Source organism: Onychostruthus taczanowskii, unplaced genomic scaffold (assembly GCF_017590055.1).
Source record: "Onychostruthus taczanowskii isolate IOZ18803 unplaced genomic scaffold, ASM1759005v1 scaffold90, whole genome shotgun sequence".
Lineage (NCBI taxonomy): Eukaryota > Metazoa > Chordata > Aves > Passeriformes > Passeridae > Onychostruthus > Onychostruthus taczanowskii.
The window spans coordinates 3,865,081-3,884,038 of record NW_024506994.1 but is presented as its reverse complement, the minus strand read 5'-3'; the positions used below and the strand labels follow the sequence as shown (position 1 = coordinate 3,884,038).

The 18,958-nt window shown below is 43.3% G+C and overlaps 1 protein-coding gene across 1 annotated transcript in view; it reads right to left on the bottom strand.

Moving 5' to 3' along the window:
• Nucleotides 1-18,958, bottom strand: part of INTS9 (integrator complex subunit 9) — a 61,119-nt gene that overhangs the window by 17,664 nt on the left and 24,497 nt on the right. Inside the window, exons 9-12 of the mRNA XM_041426204.1 lie at nucleotides 17,949-18,060; nucleotides 12,455-12,635; nucleotides 10,230-10,290; nucleotides 3,287-3,458 (exon numbers count right to left, since the gene is read on the bottom strand). Of these exons, the coding sequence (XP_041282138.1) occupies nucleotides 3,287-3,458; nucleotides 10,230-10,290; nucleotides 12,455-12,635; nucleotides 17,949-18,060 (526 nt within the window). The remainder of the gene's footprint in view (nucleotides 1-3,286; nucleotides 3,459-10,229; nucleotides 10,291-12,454; nucleotides 12,636-17,948; nucleotides 18,061-18,958) is intronic.

Here is an 18,958-nt window from a genome sequence, read left to right as displayed (position 1 = left end):
GTTAAGTTTAATAGCAAGGAACAGAAATGTAAAAATAGGAGTACTAAGAAAGTTGGTTGTTGAAAATGATCAGTTAGGGTTAAATGACAAGGCATTTAAAAAGTCATTAGGGGAAAACAGAAAGATTAAGTCAGGCAGGGGTTCTCTGCTAGAGATATGCCATGAAATTGTAAAAAAATGAGTTAAAAAAGTTACCAGAAGGAAGGTTTTCCATCCCATCTGGGGTTGTGGAGGACATAAGAGATTTGAGGCAGCACCTATTCAGCTTTTCTCAATCAGTAGGTTCAGAGAATGTACAGACATGGAATTCTGGTCTAGGAATTCTATATAAAATCCAGTCCAAAGCCTCTTTGAACTCCTAGTAAGGATAGGAGAGCCTTGGAAAAGGGAGAAATTCCAGGGAAGGAATCCTAACACAGGACTGGGGAGATTTAGAATGTTAAAAACACAACTTGAGCTGGGCTCACTGGGAACTCATGTGACACACAGGAGCTGCTGTTTTGAAACCACCCAAAATCCCAAAGTCACCTGTCTGGAGGCAGCAAGTGCTTGTCAAGGACACATATTGACTTTTCCTGACAGAATTACAGGTCTTTAGCTTTTCCCCCAAGACTCCTGATTTACTGCAGCGTGACACTGAGTTATAAAACCTTCCACTGTACAGCACTGACGTGCATGAGCTGGTTTTAACATCTCCCAGGGAGCTGGTTTTTAAAGGAGACTTCTTTATACCGTGTCTTCTCCTAGAATTTCTTTGTGGCTCAGTGGTATTCGATATTTTTAATCAATAATCTCCTCAATACTGCTTCAGCAGTGATGTCTGCAGGTGACACCAGCCAGCAGAGCAGCACCACAGTTCCCTCACAGCCAGGTCCTGGCTGCTGGCTGCTTTAATTTATATTCTTGTCATTGTTTTTTTACATTACAGATTGGAAAGGTGGAGACTGACTGGTTCCTGTGGACTGAACAAGCAGTGTTCATTAACAATGTAGGATGGTCTGGAGTTTAGAGGCTCTAATTACCAGAAACCAGGAGTTTTTCACAGGAAAAGCTACAACATCATCTGCTCTCACACACTGCTCCAATGGACTGGGGTTCTTTGGCATCCACAGGAGATTTTAGCTTAAAACAGAAAAGTAATTAAATAATGGAAATCAGTGGCATCAGTGGAGGTGCTTCAGATTTTCACTGGTACTAAGAACAGGAGAATTTAATCTGCTAAGAATTTCTATAGACATAGAACCATTTAGGCTGGGAAAAGAATCTCTAAGGTCATCAAGTCCAACTGCCAAACTCAGAATTGAACCCTGTGTTTTGTTCTAGCTGAGACAACCATAAGGATATAAGCCTAGGACTAGTCAGTCATAAGGCAGTAAGACTTACAGATAGTCCATAAAAGCCATGGATAGACAGAAGTTAGGAAAAAAAACCCACAAGTTTTGGAGTCACTGTGCACTCTAAGGTCACCCAGCTAAAGCAGCTCTCAACTGGAGTTTCACTAAGTATCAACTGGGAATGAATCTCTAAGACCATGACCTGCTGCACCCCCAGGTTGTCAGGAGTGACATTTCCATGCCTTAACAACCTGCCAGGGCCAGGCTCTGACAGAAGTGCTCGATTGCCTCAGCTCACTGAAAGACTGGGATCTCACACAGAAAGGTCAATTGCCTCTCCTTACAGAAGACAGAGAAGAAGAGTTCCTGCCATTAAAGGCCAGTTCCTGACACCCTGGGCAGCACATTCACAACGTGATTAATGCCACTGGTTCCCCAGGGATTCATGGAATACACACCCCAGCAAAGGCTCTGCAAACTATGGCTTAATTGAAGTCCTAACTGGAGTAGAATTCACTATTTTCAGACAATGCATATCATCCACCTTGCAATTTTACCCAATTATTTTAATTAGGACATGTCTCCTGAACTGCCTCAAAGGTCAGGAGGGATGGGCCCTGCAGCAGCTGTACCTTTAGTGCTGTGGTACCTTGCATCATTCCCCAGCACAGAAACAGCCTGGATTAAAGTTCCCTGCAGGAACTCCCTTGTATCTCCCCTCTCATTGAATAGGGTTAATTATACACTAAAAATATCCCCAAATTGGCTTAACAGTATCATGATACTGTCACACTTTTTGGTGCCAATATTGTGAAAGGGACTTGCTTATCACTAGCCTTGAGTCTACAGTTAAAAAAAGAAAGAAGAAGGAAATAACCCTTTTCCAGCCCTCTTTTGTTCAGGCTTTGTGCTTTCCAGCAGCTTTCCTATTCACTAAAAACTGGAGGAAAATAAACTTAACAGTGGGACTCCATTCCACCCTTGCTGTGGGAGTAGGTTTGATTTGGTCCTCAGGGCTCTTTTCCCCAGCTCTAATTACTTTGTCCAAAAATCCACACCTTTTTTACCTGGCTAAGTCATATAGAGCACACCTCCCATTATCTCAGAGCTCCTCAGACACAAAATCAGGAGTAAGGACCTAAAGGATTATTGTTTGCCTTCTCAGATCAGGACAATGCTTACTGCAGGGCTCTGTCTGGGTGACACATCAGGTACAAATACACCTGCAAAGAACTTCAGCTCTAGGGAAGGCCTTGAAGGATTTTTAATCAGGGTCAGCACTAGAGGCAGATGGAGAGAAGTGGAAGAACTTAGAAGACCTGTTGAGCACTGAGAAAGCAAACAGCTCCCCTGGGGAATGAGCCAGAGCTGAACCTTCAGTTAAAAATGTCTGCCAGCCAAAAACCATCTGAACAAAGCTCAGCCCAAAGGCAGGAACAGCTCAGATCCCTGTGCCAGGTCTGTGTGGGGTGCACACCTCTGGGACAGCAGAGAAGACAGAAACCTCTTCAGAAACACTGAAAGATGAAAAGGCAGGAGAAGGGATGAGGAAAAGTTTGTGGTTCCACTGGAATATGGAGAAGCAGTGTTTCTCCTTTCTGACCAGCATCCATTAGGTCTTGCCTGGGTTTAACTTGCAGCCAGCTGCTTTTAATTCAAAAATTAATTTCCTGTAGGCATTTTACTGCTGTGCATAACAAAGATTTTGCTCAGACGTGGCAGGAATGGACTCTGCATGGCAAAGGTTGACTCTGCAGGGCTACACTGAATTAAATGGCACAATAATTACATTTGTCCCTGCAGCCAGTCCTGGGGCCTTAATTTAGATAAGCTCCTACTGAAGTGGAAAAACTTCTGTCCCAGAACAAATGAGTAAAGCCCCAAGGATGTGGCCACACTTAACCAGAGTGCACAAACTGTTAATCTGATAATGATATCAGCATTTTACTTACCTGTGAATATAACAGTATTCAAGCTGGATTTTCCCCACAGCTCCATGAAATGCACCACATCCCCAAATCTGAGAGAGGGATGCCCAGTGAACACAACACAGGGCTGCTTGAAGTCATTGCTGAAGTCTCCATGGATGCTGGGATAATGTTTCAATTTGTTTGTCTGAATGAGCTGAAAGAAAAACAAAAATCCAGACAGTGCAACTTTTCATGCCTCTGTGCTTGAGTGTGTTTATTTACATGAGATTATAAACGTTCTACAATTTATTCCTAACTCATCAGAGAGTCCCTTCCTGTATACCCCTTAGATTTTTTCCAACAAATTTAGTCATGACTGTCACAAATGTTATGAAAAGGAAGTCAGAGCATGGGGCCAGGGCCTCCAAGTCCCTGCTCTCACTTCTTTGGTACCAGCAGGATGGTGACTGGGAGGAAACTCTGCAAACACTCCCTGCTTCGACTTCCCTGGAGTGAGCAGAATGCTCAGCTGCCAAATTCACAATAAGCTCCTTTTTCCTATTTGCCATGTCTGCAAAGAGCTCTGGGCTCATCTTTAACCTGCTTTTCTTGCATCACAGCAGTACCAGGCACTTTTGCCTTCAGCAGAATGTTGTTGAGCTTCCCTGGTCTAAAGGGTTCACACAAAGTCAAACCTGCTGAAAAAGAACAGACTGACTTTCCCTTCCTCAACTGTCTCTGAAACCAGCAATAAACATGAACTAAGAGCAATAAGATGTTTTGCAGACACAGTGCAATCAGCTCTGCAGGTGGAAAAGATTTCGTTACTAAGATGGAGAAGTTTATTTATCAAGGCACTTTTCAAAGAGTTTTGCTTTATTTCTCCTGCCACTGTTTTCTAATCTGCAAAACAAGGTGCAACTTAAAAAGCAATTTAACAACCAGGCTGTGAAGCACTTTCATGCAATATTTTGCAAGTTTTTCCTTGGCAGGTAGATGCTTCCATCTCCAGCATGAAAATAACTGTAAATACAGTTTAAAAAGCAAGGAATTTAACACATGAAATCACAGACTGAACAGATGAGAGAAAAACCACAGAGATAAAGGGCGTGAGGGAGGGAAGGGGGCTTCCTTTGTCAGCCAGTTTTAAAAGGAGGTTTGGCTGTTCAACAAATCATAGAATGCTGGAATGGTTTGGGTTGGAAAGGAACCTTAAAGCTCATCCTGTTCCACTCCCTGCCATGGACTGGCACACCTTCCACCATCCCAGGTTGCTCCAAGCCCCATCCAACCTGGCCTTGGACACTGGGGAGGAACAGTCCCAGCTTCTCTGGGCAACCTGTGCCAGGGCTTTCCCACCCTCACAGGGAAGGTTTTCTCCCTAATATCTCATCTAAACCTTCCTCACTTCAGCTTAAGACCATTTCCCCATGTCCTGTGTTACTTTTTACCATGGCTGATCTAAGGTGCCTGCATGGAAGTGAAGAGAAACTGGGAATTCTCAGCAACTTGTGCACCTTCACAAAGCAGAATTCAAGGTTATTACACAATTCTGTAGATGCACGTGGATCATTTTCACATGGATCCTTGAATCATGAAGGAAGTAGAAACTGGACTACATTTTCTGCAGTTTACAAGTAAAAGCTAATTCCTATTTAATCTTCAAGAGGGAAATTGGAAAAAAACACCCAATAACTACTCTGGCAGTTGATAGGCACTGAATCTCAAAAACATTCCTGCAATTATACTGGTAAAGATTTCTGATTAACACATCTGGAGTGCAGGGTTTAGAATCTAAACTTAGCTTCAGTAATAAAAACTGCAGTTTAGCAGACAATGGGTAAAACAAATTTGAATCCATAAAATACTGACATTAAAATGAACTTGTAGAAAATGGCCTCAAAAAGCTTTTTTCTGTTTGGTTTTTTTTTTTTTTTGAGGAAAGCCAAAAGTCTCAAAACTGAAATTGCAGAAGCACTTTCAACTGGATAAACTGAAAGAGGAGGATGATTTCTATTTCAGGCATTAAATGGGATATGGGACACTCCAGGGGAAAACTTCTCCTTCCAGGGACAGGCAGATAGGTCAGGGAAAGACATTTCTATAGCCATCATTGATCTAAGACACTCCTGAAAATCACAAACAGTTGTTCCAGCAGCTTCTTTCACAGGTTCCTTCAAATGGTATTTATTTGTATGCAGCATTCAGATTTTTGGGAAGATGTCAGGGCAGCAGTGGATGTGGAAAGCAGTGAGCAGCTCATTTCCCTGCCACACCTCCACAAACATTCACTGCTCAGCAACATAAAAGCTATATTTTCTTCAAAGCCTTATGGAAGCTTCAAATCCCCTCCTATTGCTTTGTAAAGAGACACAGGAGCTCTAATCCAGTTTTCAAGAGCTCGTTGGTGATGATTCTTTTTTCATCCTTTATCTTGCCAGATCTTTTCTGCTAAGTCTGATGAGGCTTCAGAGCTCAGCTCACAATCCCTGACTCTCACAGGTGGACAGAGCAGGGGTGAAAAGCTACAAAAACAAGTTTAGAGACATTCTACTCGCTCCAGGGAGAAAGCAGCTGGTGGATTTTAGTGTCTACAGTAAAGTCCCTTCTAATCACCCCATCAAAAATATACGGAGCTGAACTTGCAAAACAGGTCCAAAAGTTCCCAGCTCATTAAGGAGAGGAGTTTGTAATGATTTGCGAAGGTTTTTTGTATCTCCAGAGGAGATGGGCTGTGTAAACTTTGCTAGCCATGGTCAGACCTCCAGCTGGGCCAAACCCAGTGCCTGGCATTGAGCCAGCCAGTGTTTCCACAGTGGGCCTGGTTTCTGGAAAGCACAAGCAACATTCAGAACATCTTTTTACAGAAAGAACCACTATTGACTGAAAGCTTAAGAGATAGGGGCTGGTAAAGTACTGAATCAAGAGTGAGAGCTGCATTTTTCTGAAATCCCACACGGTTCTGTGCTTCCCTTTAAAGCTGTAGACTTGATTTACAGGGTCAGCAACTGCTGCTATAAACAGGATAAATCTCCAGAGCCTTTGTGTTCCTTTTGTTGAAGTGAGCCAAAATACACTGATACTTACTCTGTGTGTGTGTGTGTGTGTGTGCTCTGTATCCAGAATTTGGAACAGATGTGGCTCCTATCAGGGAAAGAAAGATGCATTTATTACTTCACCTTCCTCACTCTACCAGATCAACACTAACAGAGGCCTAATTTTATCACAGAATATCCAGAGTTGGAAGGGACCCCCATGGATCACTGAGCCCAACTCCTATATGATAATATTTATTATAAAACAAACCATAATACTCCATGATCACCTGCTTCCAGGTATTTATTTAAATGTGTTATGCAGGAACTGGTAAATAGAGGAGGGAATCAAAGATGAAGAAGACAAATGGTGGTTTTTAAGACCACAAAATCAATTACTCCCACCCTGGCTCTTTTTTGAGTTGGAAAAAAGGGTTTTTGTAGCCATTTCTCTTAGATCTTGCTAACAGAATCCTTAATAAGAGCACAGTAAATCCAAATCCTCCCTCCACTGGCAAATACTGATCAATACAAATTACCTCTCAAATTTTATTGTTGCAGACATTTAGAGGAGTCTGGATTCACTTATCTTAGAGCCTGAAATCGTCCATGTAAAAATCGAACGGAGAGGAACAATTCAGCTACAACAATTGAGCCATTCCTTTATAAACACAAAGCCTCCACCTCCACAAAAGGGATGAGGCAGAGTGTACAATCCATGGATCCTGTTAAAATGATGAAGGAGACCCCTAATTGCTCATCTGAGGCTGTGATGGAATGGGATATTCCCATGTGGAATTTGGTAAGACACCACACATTGGTTCTGGGATACCAGAATAACAAATCTAAGCTAAACAAATTAGTGGTTTGTGCTCCACAGTATTTCAGCAAGGCACTGAAGAGCTTCAATCTGAGCCTGTTTAGACAGTTGATCCTTGGATACAACGGATACAGGGGCTTGGAAGTGAAAGCCACCCCCTACCTTGCCAGCTGTGTTGACAAATATTTGGGATCTCCAGTTTTTGACTTTGCAGTCAGAGCAGCTCTTCCCTCAGAAATGCCTTTAAAGAAGCTCTTTTAGTTAGTGCACCACTAAAAGGCTGCAGGAGAGACTTCAACAAGAACCTGGACACTCCATTTTTATTAACTTTAGCATGAACTGATGTTCAAATCCATCCCTACAAATCTGAAGCCCTTCAGCCCACATTCCTTGCTCCTAAAAGAGGGAAAGTATTCCCTATTCACTCAGACTGGATGTTAGGAAGCAAAATGCCACCACAAGAACTGTACCAGGACTGTGTAGGAGGATATAAGATGAACATCTACTGCTCCATTAAAGTGGAATTAAACAAGGAGGGAGAAATGTTTTAGGTTCTCTGCAGAGCTGAACATGTGTCTGGGTTTATTCAGCGGAGCAGAACAAGGAATGAGTTCAAAACATGCAACATAAATCATAAAACAAAAATTTCCATGCAGAGAGAATGCAAAGGCTTCAAACAACTGAGTGTAGAGAGTGAAGAGAAATAAAAATAGTAATTGTAGAGACAATGAAGATGCTTTTATTTACCCTCTTGTGACAATAATAAAGGCATAGTTAAGTGAAATGCCAAATACAATCACAGCTGATTAAAGAAAGGAATTATTCTGTTCTATTACACATCAGGCACTGTTGGAACTCATTGCTGCAAGGGACAACATCGAGGATTTGGGGGATTTTTTGCCTTCTTTGTTTTTAAATCTCGCTGTTTATACAACTAACAGGAACATCACATTTCAGGACCAGCAGCATGCTGGGCTGGGCTTGTTCTGTGGATAATTAGAAGCTTATTTCCTGGCCTGTCCCTCTCTGATGTATCATGCCAGGCATGTTATTAATGCTTCCTAAGAAGTAAGAGGCATGTCTGAGTAATTCCCTATTTTCCTCCAACAACTGAGCAGTTAAGCACATCTTTTCATGATGGGCAATTTTAGCACAGGTTACATTACACAAGCCTAGCATTACTTTGAAAAAAGCCAAACAATTCTCCACTAACAACCTCTCCGACAGAAACCATCATTCACTGTCTGCTTCTGATACTCATTAAAAATCCCCTGAAGTGCCAGTAAACAAAGCTCCTGCCTGGGGGGTGGGGTGGGTTGTAGAGACCCAGGATTGTGCTGGGAAGAGATTTTCTGGATGTTTCACACTGTGTGAATGAAATACAGTGTCAGGTGTGAGGTTTTTGAGATTTAACAAGGGACACAATGCATGTGCTGAGCTCTGGGGCCCTGGTATGGATGTCCCGTGAGATGTTCCATCCTGCACCTGGAACAGCCACATTCCTCCCTCTGTGCAGGGAAGCTGAGCTGGGATCCACTGCTGGGAGGCCTTTTCTACATAATTACCCTGATCTACACATGAAGCACAGAGCAGTTCTTGCAAAGCTGTTGCAATAATTTAGCAAAATCTCACAATCAACAGACCCCCAGAGAATATAAAACGTCCCAGGAATTAGAGGACAGAGTTATCACTCTATAAACACAAAGACCCATTGTATAAGATGGGTTAATTAATCCAGTCTTTTGACAGCTGCATGTTTGGCTTCTCATTTTTGGATGGGTTTTCACTTAAATCTGCCAGTTCCAGTGAATATTGTAAATCAGAATATGGACTGTCAGTGAATCCAATGACACTGTGTATCAACAAGGACATCCCAGAAAGCAGGGATGGAGGGCAAGACAGAAAGCACAGCCACAGCAAGGCTGCAGAGCCTCCTACTCAGAGAATTTGGAATTGATTTATCAGTGGGAATGAATTTTTTGGTTATAAAATAGGTGGTGAACAGGTGGCTTGCCCTGCAGTCCACATTATTCTTGGTAACAGATTATACATAATTCACTGCACATCCTGCTTGCAACACATTCAAGCATCTGGAAAGAGTGAGGGCTCCTGGTCAGATCCTACTTCAACAATGCCTTTGAAGCACCTACAGATGATAGATATGATAGGTAATGGCAATTTCCAGAACAAGTCCCTGGATGAGATATCTCAGAGGAAAAAAATCCACCCAGGGTCTGTAAAAGCATTGAATTTCTGGGCTCTTAAACCTGCCATGGCCACTCTGCACATCTCATCACACAGTCTGCACCACAGCAACTGAAAGAGCCAAGTTTCTGCATGTTCCAAGTGGTTCAGTGGCTCACAGGAGTAGGATTTAGCTAAAAGTCTCAGTCCTGTTTCTTCCTTTTCCAGCCTGCCTCTTGTTTACTTCAGTGGGAAAGCCACCTGTTCCCAGGGGAGAATTTCCTGTCCTGCTATGTGAGGTGACTCTGAAGGCATCAGTTATATTTAATGTCTACTTGGCTAAAGCTTCTCTCAAACTATTATTTTGCTGCAGAGAAATTCTCCAAATTTAGGACCCTCATTCCTCTTTGCTTCATTACAATGCTCAAGTAATTTTATTTAAAATTGCTGTGGACAAGCACTCAGTGCTGCAAACTTTAAATTTTGATATAAAAATATCTCTTTCAAGATATCATTCCTCCTGCAGCAGACATGATGCCTGCTTCAGTGAGGGAGGAAGGAGCTGGCATGACTAAGCTGTCTCTGATAACAAGCTCTTAGTTTCACAGACTTGGAAATAAACTGCTTGGACAAAGGGAATGCTCGTGGTTGCAGCTGATAAGAGCAAACATCCCACACCAGATCTCCTTCTGTGGGAGAAGGAGTGAACCAGGCCAGCCTGTGCAAGTGATAGGCTGGAATAAACAGGGTAAATTTGGAGTTTAGGGAACACCATCACTCATTCCTCCCCCATGCTCCCAAATGCATCACAGAAAGCAAAGGAAAAAAATGATTTTCTAGAAAATTAAACAAAACTTAAATAGCTGTAGAAGGGTTCATCAGAAAAATGACAACTATACTGTGTGGACTGTGATCCAGAAAGTGAAACAAGACCATGGTAACTCACCTCAGCGTGGGGAAAAGGAGGTTCTGGAAGATACACCTTTGTTTGTTTGTTATGACACAACCTTTAAAAGAAAAGGAAAGCAGCCAGTTAGAGGTGCAGCACATCCTGCAGCATCTGCTGCCATCTACTGTTGGAGAAAACTGGTTTGGATCTGAGGCACCAGGTGCAAAATCACCAATTAGTCCTGTGGCTGCCAGAGTTTCTGGCTGGAGGATCCACACCTACAGGACACAACACCAGGGTCACACAGAGACAGTGCAAGGCAGCTGAAGGTAATTCTGTACACACTGGAACAGAGCTCCTCTGCTGTTCAAGACAAATCTGTAACTCAGCATCCACAATGGCTCCTCATCCAGATCTCAGCAGCTTTTGCAAAGCCAAATCATCTGTCAACAGAAAAATCCCACTTGCCTCATCCCACTTCTCAGCAGTGACTTGGTCCTTTTGATCATTCTAATCCAATTCCCCTGTGCATTTTATTATTGGTAAATTGCCTCTCCCCACGGCCCAAGGCTCACTGTGACCTGGCATTTTCCATCAATCACTTATCTTTAAAACAGATATTGAGAGCTGTTGATGAGCTCTACCCAGACTCCTGATTCATCCTATTACAGCAGCTAAAAAAAGCTGTTTGTCAGAGGTCTGGGTGACGTGACAATGATCTGCAGTGACACTGTCCTGGTGGCTTTTCTGGGAAACACTGCCTGGCTCATACTTGCACTTTATTAAAAAGAAATGAGCCTGGGTCAAACTAATTTTGATAAAGTCTAAGGGATACTAAGAGCAAGGCATTTCCTTTAGCTGAGTAAGGGGTAGAATTAAAAGCTGGAATCCCTGAATATCAGCCACAGCTCTGACCCCAAACCTCTATTTTACAGATGTTCAACCTTTGCCTCCATTTTTGTGTAAATTCACCAGATTTCAATCATCTTTATAATTCTCCTGAGGGATCAATTCCCACAAGATTTCCAGGATCTGTCTTTTCTTTCCTGAACTCCAAAATCTGGAGAGGAAGAAGAGAAGAGCTAACTTACTGTATTTAATATTCTAGAGCATGTCTCCATTGGTAAGAATTTGGGAAGAGTTCCAAGTGGTTGGGCTCTGCTTTCTAGGGCTCAGAATCAAAGAATGGTTGAGGTTGGGAGGGACCTCCTGAGATCACCAAGTCCAAGCCCTGCTCAAGCACTCTCAGCAGAGCAGATCATCCAGGACTGTTTCCAGCTCGATTTTGATGTCTCCATAGCAAAGTCTCCATAACCTCCCTGCACAGAGGCTGCAGTGTTTCACAGAATCATGAAATGGTTCAGGTTGGAAGGGATCTGAAAGACCACCCAGTTCCAACCCCCTGCCATGGACTGGGGCACCTTCCACCATCCCAGGTTGCTCCAAGCCCCATCCAACCTGGCCTTGGACACTTCCAGGAGAGGAGCAGTCCCAGCTTCTCTGGGCAACCTGTGCGAGGGCTCACCATCTTCACAGGGAACAATTTCTTCCCAATATCCCATCTAATCCTGCCCTCTGGCAGTTTAAATCCCTTACCTTGATGGAATTTCACATGTTTTAATTTGTTCTGTCAGTGGGCCCTGCTGAAGAGACTGAGCCCTCACCCTCATTACTTCCTATCAGGTGTTTCCACACAATAAGATCCCCCTGAGCCTTCTGCTCTCCAGGCTGGAGAGCCCCAGCTCCTTCAGCCTCCCCTCATCTCCATGGCCTCGTTCCAGAAATCCCACATCCTTCTGGTACTGGGGAGACCAGAACCACACAGAACACTGTCCATGTGGGCTCAGCAGTGCTGAGCAGAGCACGATCTCCTCTCCTGACCCGCTGGCTCTGCTCTGCCTCATGCAGCCCAGAACACTCTTGGCCTTTTCTTGCCATGGCCCAGCAAAAGTAAGCCTGAAAACTATTTTGTTTAGCCAGGGACATCATGGTAGAATTTGGGATGCTAAGACTTGCAAGCAGGCACAGCTAAAACTCACTCAAGTCAGGAACATAATTTTACTCATTAGGGTAAGCACCAAAAAGCAGAGATTGAGTTTGTACATTCTATAGGAAATGATCCTTCCCTAATTATAGAATATATTCTTACACACACACACCCTCCCTGGTGACTCCAGGAACGTGTTCACAATCCTAACCAGGATTATTTTAGACTCTGTCAGGCAGAGATAACCTGCACCTGCCTCTTCCCACAGCTGAGGGTGCTGCCCTGGCACACCTACCACTCAGCAAAGATCTGGGAGAACTCCAGGGAGCTGTTGGCAACAGGTGAGATGAAATAAAAGGGGACATTGGAGAGTCCTGCAGAGTCAATGTACTGATAGAGGCACTCCAGCAGGTCGTAGATCACTCCAGAGGGGTAACAGGGAACCAGGACATTGCCTCCATTCCGGACAGTCATCGCTAGGGGAGAGACAACGAGAGAAATCAATTCACTGCCTTTGAATTTAAACTTCTAATAAATTCCTTTCATCCAAATTTACACAAAAAGCACCTTTTGCATGAATTAGCACAACACATTACGCACGAGTTGGGAAGAAAACCTCTGATCATTAAATAAATTTATTTCCTGCCTTCTCCAGGCTCAGTGAAGTGATTCTACTCCTTTAGCTGGGGGCACATGACAGCCTGAGCACAGGGAAAACTGACAGGAGAGGGCAGCCGTGCACTGGCACAGGAGGATAAAGGAGTGACACAAACCACCTCACCATCAAAATAAACCCTGCTCCACCTCTCAGCTGCCTCCAGAGGGGAAGGACAACAGCTCCCAGGTCTCAGCCAAAAGCACTGCACATGGTGAGCTGTTCAGTGCTTGGATTTCAGAGGAAAAAGCCAAAGGTGTGGTTATTTCAAACAGCCCTCAGAGCCAGAAATGAGTGATGGAATGTTTGTCCTTTTTAAAAACTCTAAATATTTCTGTCCTTTCTGTATAACAAGAACAATTTAAAACTTGCAGACAGCATGAGACTAGATAAAAATGAGGAGAAGGAAAGGAAATATAGGTTTACTCTGTAATTGAGACACATCTGAGCACAACAGCAAAAGCAAGCAGAGCAAACATCGTGTTCTTTTTGGCAGAATGAATTACAGAAATACTGCACCTTCTGGGAAAGCAGGAATACTTTGTTCAGCTCAGTGAACAATTTCACCTGTGGTTGTGGGGTAAAACCATCCACTGCTGTTAACTGCAGTGCAGCAGCAATAACAGCATGCACCAAACATTCCACAGAAGGCTGTGGAAGGGCCTGAAAATATAAATATTGCATCACTCCAAATCACTTCCTTGACCTCAATTTCTTGCTGAGCTTTGCTGGAGTATGGATTTAGCACTTTAAGGGTCTTTTTGCCCCTGGTGGGGCAGAATCAAGGAATGTTTAAGTTTCATGGAGTTCAGAGGGATGCACAGCCCAGCAGGATTTTTCACACGCATTTGTGGTTGTTTTACTCCTTGTAGCAGTCAGTGCCACTGACACTGTGCTATCAACAACTGCTGATCAAAGGCCCCTTGTTTATCACTTATAATAGAACTGCAGGGTAATTTATTCATTTATATATAAATTATATATATATATATGTATATATATGTGTACATGTATATATGTGTATATATGCATATGTACATATAAAATTATGTATTTATAATACAACTGCAGTGGATTTATTTCTCCAGGCCATACACAAACTATACCAACCAATCATTTGGAGATGAACATCAACAGCTCACATTTGTTCAGAACTCGAGATGTTCCCAAACATCCCAGCAATGTGTGACATTATCCCCCTCACCTGGGCAAATCTAAACTATCCCTGCTGTAAACAGGATGTGAAGAGAGCAATGAGGAGGTTGAGAACAACATTTTCAAAGCCATCTGGAGGTGGAAGTTGAGGCTCTAGCTCCTGGACCTGAATTTACAGAGACATCACACACACAAAAATTCTGCAGAGGAAAGTACCTACACCCACTGCAGCAGGAATGGTGTACAGCCAGGGATGGGATGCAGAATGGAGGTTAAAGAATGTGTCAGGCCACAGAAAACGTGAGTTCCAGTCCTTTGTGGTGCTTTGACCCTGGCTGGAGGCTGGGTGCCCACCAAAGCTGCTCTATCACTCAGCTGGGCAGGGGAGAAAGTGTAAGAAAAGGCTTGTGAGGAAAGTTCAAACCAGGGAGAGATCAATGACTAATTACCATCATGGACAAAATGGACTTGACTTGTGGAAATCAGTTTAATTTATTTCACCTCTCTCCACAGGGTACAGGCCTGGCCAGGACCCTGCTCCAGTGTGGGATCACAGCTCCTTCAGGCATCCCCTGCTCCAGTGTGGGGTCTCCAGACAGATTTCTGCACCCCTGTGGGCCCCCATGGGCTGCAGGGCCACAGCTGCCTCTCCTTGGGCTGCACCCTGGGCTGGGAATCTCAGCTTTGGTACCTGGAGCAGCTCCTGCCTCTTCTTCCTCACTGCTCTGGGGATCTGCAGGACTGTTCCTCACTCACCCTCACTCTCCTCTTCCCTGGCTGCAACTTCTCCTTCCAGTAACTTCCTTCCCCCTCTTCACTCTGATATCCCACAAGTGCTGCCACCTCTGATGGGCTTGGCCTTGGCCAGCTGTGGGTCCATCCTGGAGCCATCTGGGATGGAGGAAACTTCTGGAAACCCCTCACAGAAACCAGCCCTGTAGCCCCACACTACCAAAACCTGGCCATGCCAAACCCAATAGAGCCTGAATTCCCAGCTCTCCCTTCTCCACAGCCATTGGTTCCCTGGAAACCTCAAACTCTTCTGCTGAAAACAAGCATAAGTTCAAGATTCCTGGGGCCACAGAGGAAATAACAGAGGGTAAAGTCTTGGAGGAGATGTCAGCTTGAGTTTCTGATCCCCAGCAAAACTGCAGAGCTGGTGAGCAATAATAAAGTCACAATCACAGGAGTGGAGAATGATTCCAGCCAGGTGCCCACCAGGCCAGGGATCCACAAAGGGATAAGAATCACCTCCCAGCTTCTGCAAAACAGGGGTGAAAACCTTTCCAAGAATATTGCTTTCCACACAAGCAGCAGGTCCAGTCTGGTCCTCTGCAGCACTAAAACAACTTTTCAGAGTTGTCAGTAAGAGGACACATCTATCTGAAAGTTGTTTAAAGCCCAATTTATCTTGGTGACTGATGGATGCTCTCTCCTGATAAGTTGTATAATAATCTTGGCATTTCAAATTTAGTCTCCTTCAGCAGCTCCATAACAAGTTGTTCAATTTACAACTCACAAAGAGATCCTTGCTTTCCCAACAGCTGCTGCCACAAGGTCGAGTTGGCACCTAAAAAGCAAACTGTGCTCTTTTCTGCTCTCTATAAACACACACAGCCTCACATTCACACAAAATATCACCAACTGTCCCCACAGACAGACTGGCAGCTTTGCTGCTGGTGCCCAAGGCAATGTGGAAATAAAACTGCTCTCCTTGAGCTGCAGAGTGCTGGTGCTGCAGAGCTGAGCAGGGAAAAAAGGGGCTTGGGCTAAACTGAGAGGAAACTGGAGGTGGGACAGAGTGTGGGGAGGAAATTGTGTGTGCCTTGGGAATCCTGGGGATCAGCTCCACGTGCTGGGATGAAAACAGAGATTGAGGTGGAATTTTAACCCTTCCATTTCTGTGCCTCACATCCCTCCTTCACAAGCATGCTGGTATCTCCTCACACTCACTTTTGGTGAATTTTGGTCTGCTTTAGAGTTTTTACCTTAAGTATTCTGAGCTGCTTGTGCACTCCCTTGAACATTATGGAAGTGAGAAAACTCAGATGAAAGCTACTGTGCTCAGCCTGCCTACTCAATTGTTTTTCCCAGTAACCCATTGATTGTGGACTTTTTTACCTATTTGAAAGAAAACTGATTTTCTGTTTTCCTGATGTTGGGTAGATAAATATAGCTGGTGTCATGTAAAAGAGAGCCCTAATCTGTATTAATATAGAAATATTTAATTTCTTCAGATTGCTGGTTTTTGGCAAGTACCACTCAAATTCCAGATTCTTACAATGGCATTATTTTAAGCATCTATCTTCTTTTGGTCTTTAATGATTTTCTAATTTCTCTGAGTTTGTCTCATTCAAGACAGAAACTGCAAACCTCTGAAAATAGTTCAGAGTGTTTCTGTAAACCAGAACAAGTTGTGGAGACAAACAGCCACCTGCACTGACACATGTAACATGTTTATTTATACACAACTTCAGTCAACTTCTGGATTCTGCTTTGGCCCAACTACAGCTCTAAGACTTCAATTTGTAAATGTATTTTAATTAACAGTCTCACTCTTGTTTACTCAGTGTTATAGGAGGGGATTGGGCCACTGTTTGTCAGAGGGACAGTGACCCCCATGAAGGTCCAGGAGGGACAGAGAAGGGCAGCACATCTGGATTTACCAAAACAAGGTCACCAGAGCTGATCTGTGGCAGCTCACAGGGTACCAAAATTCACAATGTTTAAAAACAATGAAAAGACAGGTGAGATATATACACATGTAAAAACACACATTTAGGAAAGGAAATCACAGGTGTTAACAGAGCTTCAAGGGAAGGTTAAAACCACTGGGCATCATTAACTACACAAACACACCTAATTCAGGAATTCCTGAAAAAAAAAAATACTTAAAGATCATGAGAACAAAGTATTCCAGAATCCCACTCTGCTCTCCTGCAGTTCTTCAGGCATCTGCACACAGTCCCTGTTGGAGCCAGGATGCTGGCAGAGAGGATCTTCAGTAAAACCCATAATTATCATTCTTATAAAGTGCCAAAATGTGCTCTACTAACAGATATTTAGGATCATTGAGTGGGTTGGGTTGGAAGGGACCTTAGGGATCATCCAGTTCCAACCCCCTGCCATGGACAGGGTCCCATTTCACCAGACCAGGAATTTATTCTGATTTAATTTTCTCATGTCTTTGGTAACCTTTGTCAGGATTCTTCTGTCACGAGCTTTTTAGTTTTATCTGTAAAATGTAGTGAATTTAAAATAAAGGGAACAGGGAACATAGAGCAGGACAGGCATGGGAAAGTGGTTTGATGAAAGAAGGATGAGAGCACAGAGGAACAGAGCAGGGGGAAGGGGAGAAAAGGAGAGAACAGCACTGGATGTGACATTCCAAACAGGCTGGAAAATGCTGCCATTCACACTGATATCACAGCTTTGCAATTATCAGCTTTTCCAGCTGTGAAAGCGTCTGATTAGGTTTTATATATCTGGGGGTCTATAAATATATCTTGACTTTTTTTTTTTTAAACAGAGATTGTGCTGTTTGCTTTTGATATATTTAAAAGTCAGGTGTAAGAAGGGAAGCAGATGTGCTTGTTTTCAAAACTGAAAGTCATAAAAAAGCATATAAAGATTTTACTCTGGCTGATACACAGGAAGGAAATAGTAATATTTCAGCTGGGAACAATATCCACATAGCCTGTTGGCAGCCAAGTGACATACTTAGCAAACCAGGAGCAGCAGATGATTAAATCTCGTTATACCTGTTCCATTCCAAAACATTTTAGGTACAACTTGTGTCTCTCCAAGCACTTACTGTATTAATGACACCAAGAGCACATCGTAAAATCTAAACAGGTAGTTTTATGCCAGGAGCTATAGCTGGACAACTTATTCAATTCCAGGAATCTCAAAATTATTTCCCACCCAAAGCCATGAATAAGATGATAAAACAGGCAGGAGATTTCTCTCAGTGACCTACCCAGGTTGCTGCAGAACTCTCCCACCATTCCATCAGGGTTGGCAGTGGGGATCTGGGTCAGCCCTGTCAGGATGAGAACGTCGCTGTTTTTAAGAGAAGCCTGGTCCATGGGCTGGAACAGAGCACAGGGAAATAAAATCAGGAATGGGAGAGTTTCTCCAGGCAGGACATGATGGATACAGTCACCAAACATTTTACACTTCACACTCCTCCATCTGTGGAAAACTAACTTGTTTTATACTGGTATTTTATTAAAGCAGAATGAAAATGCAAATCCATTTCTCTGCGTTAGCAAACAGAGACTAGATATTCAGAAACTAGACATTAGTGTGACACTAAATACATATTCTTGACACTGAAAATGTAGCACAATTCAATCTTGATAAGGTAAAATCCAATTCTCTGTCTGCAGATGGTGAAAAGGTAACTTTGAGCCTCACTCTGGTTTGGGATGCCCTTCCCACAGCTACTGATTAAGCAAAAGTGGGCAACTGCTGGCAGTTGTGTGGTATTTTATGGTTATTTACTCTCAATAAACAACTTTCTGCAGTCTCACCAACCAGGAAAGATTTTTGCCAGAAGAGAAAGATGAAGAGACTTCCTGTGCTGAACCTCCAAGACCACTGTAAGGTCAATTCCCCTGTTCACAGCTCTCCAGAGCCATTCTGAAGCAGTTGAGAAGGACCCTGCTCTGTTAAACATGCAGGGGAATTTAATATCAACTCTGTCAGGAGTTTAAACTGTGCACCCCCTTGTAGGATCAGACCTGACACGTGAGATTTATCACAATCTTTGACTCTCTCCAGTGTGTCCATGAAAATGAAATGCCAATAATGCAATAAAAAGTAATATGGAATCTGCCTGTGATAATGTACATAATGATTATGGTATATTAGATCCACATAATTTCAGATGCCATTGCACTGAGAGGACCTGCATTGATTTTTGTGGGTTAATGTAAAGAATATGTCTTAAAAGGCTTTTAGTGACATGTCTGAACCTGTGCTGTC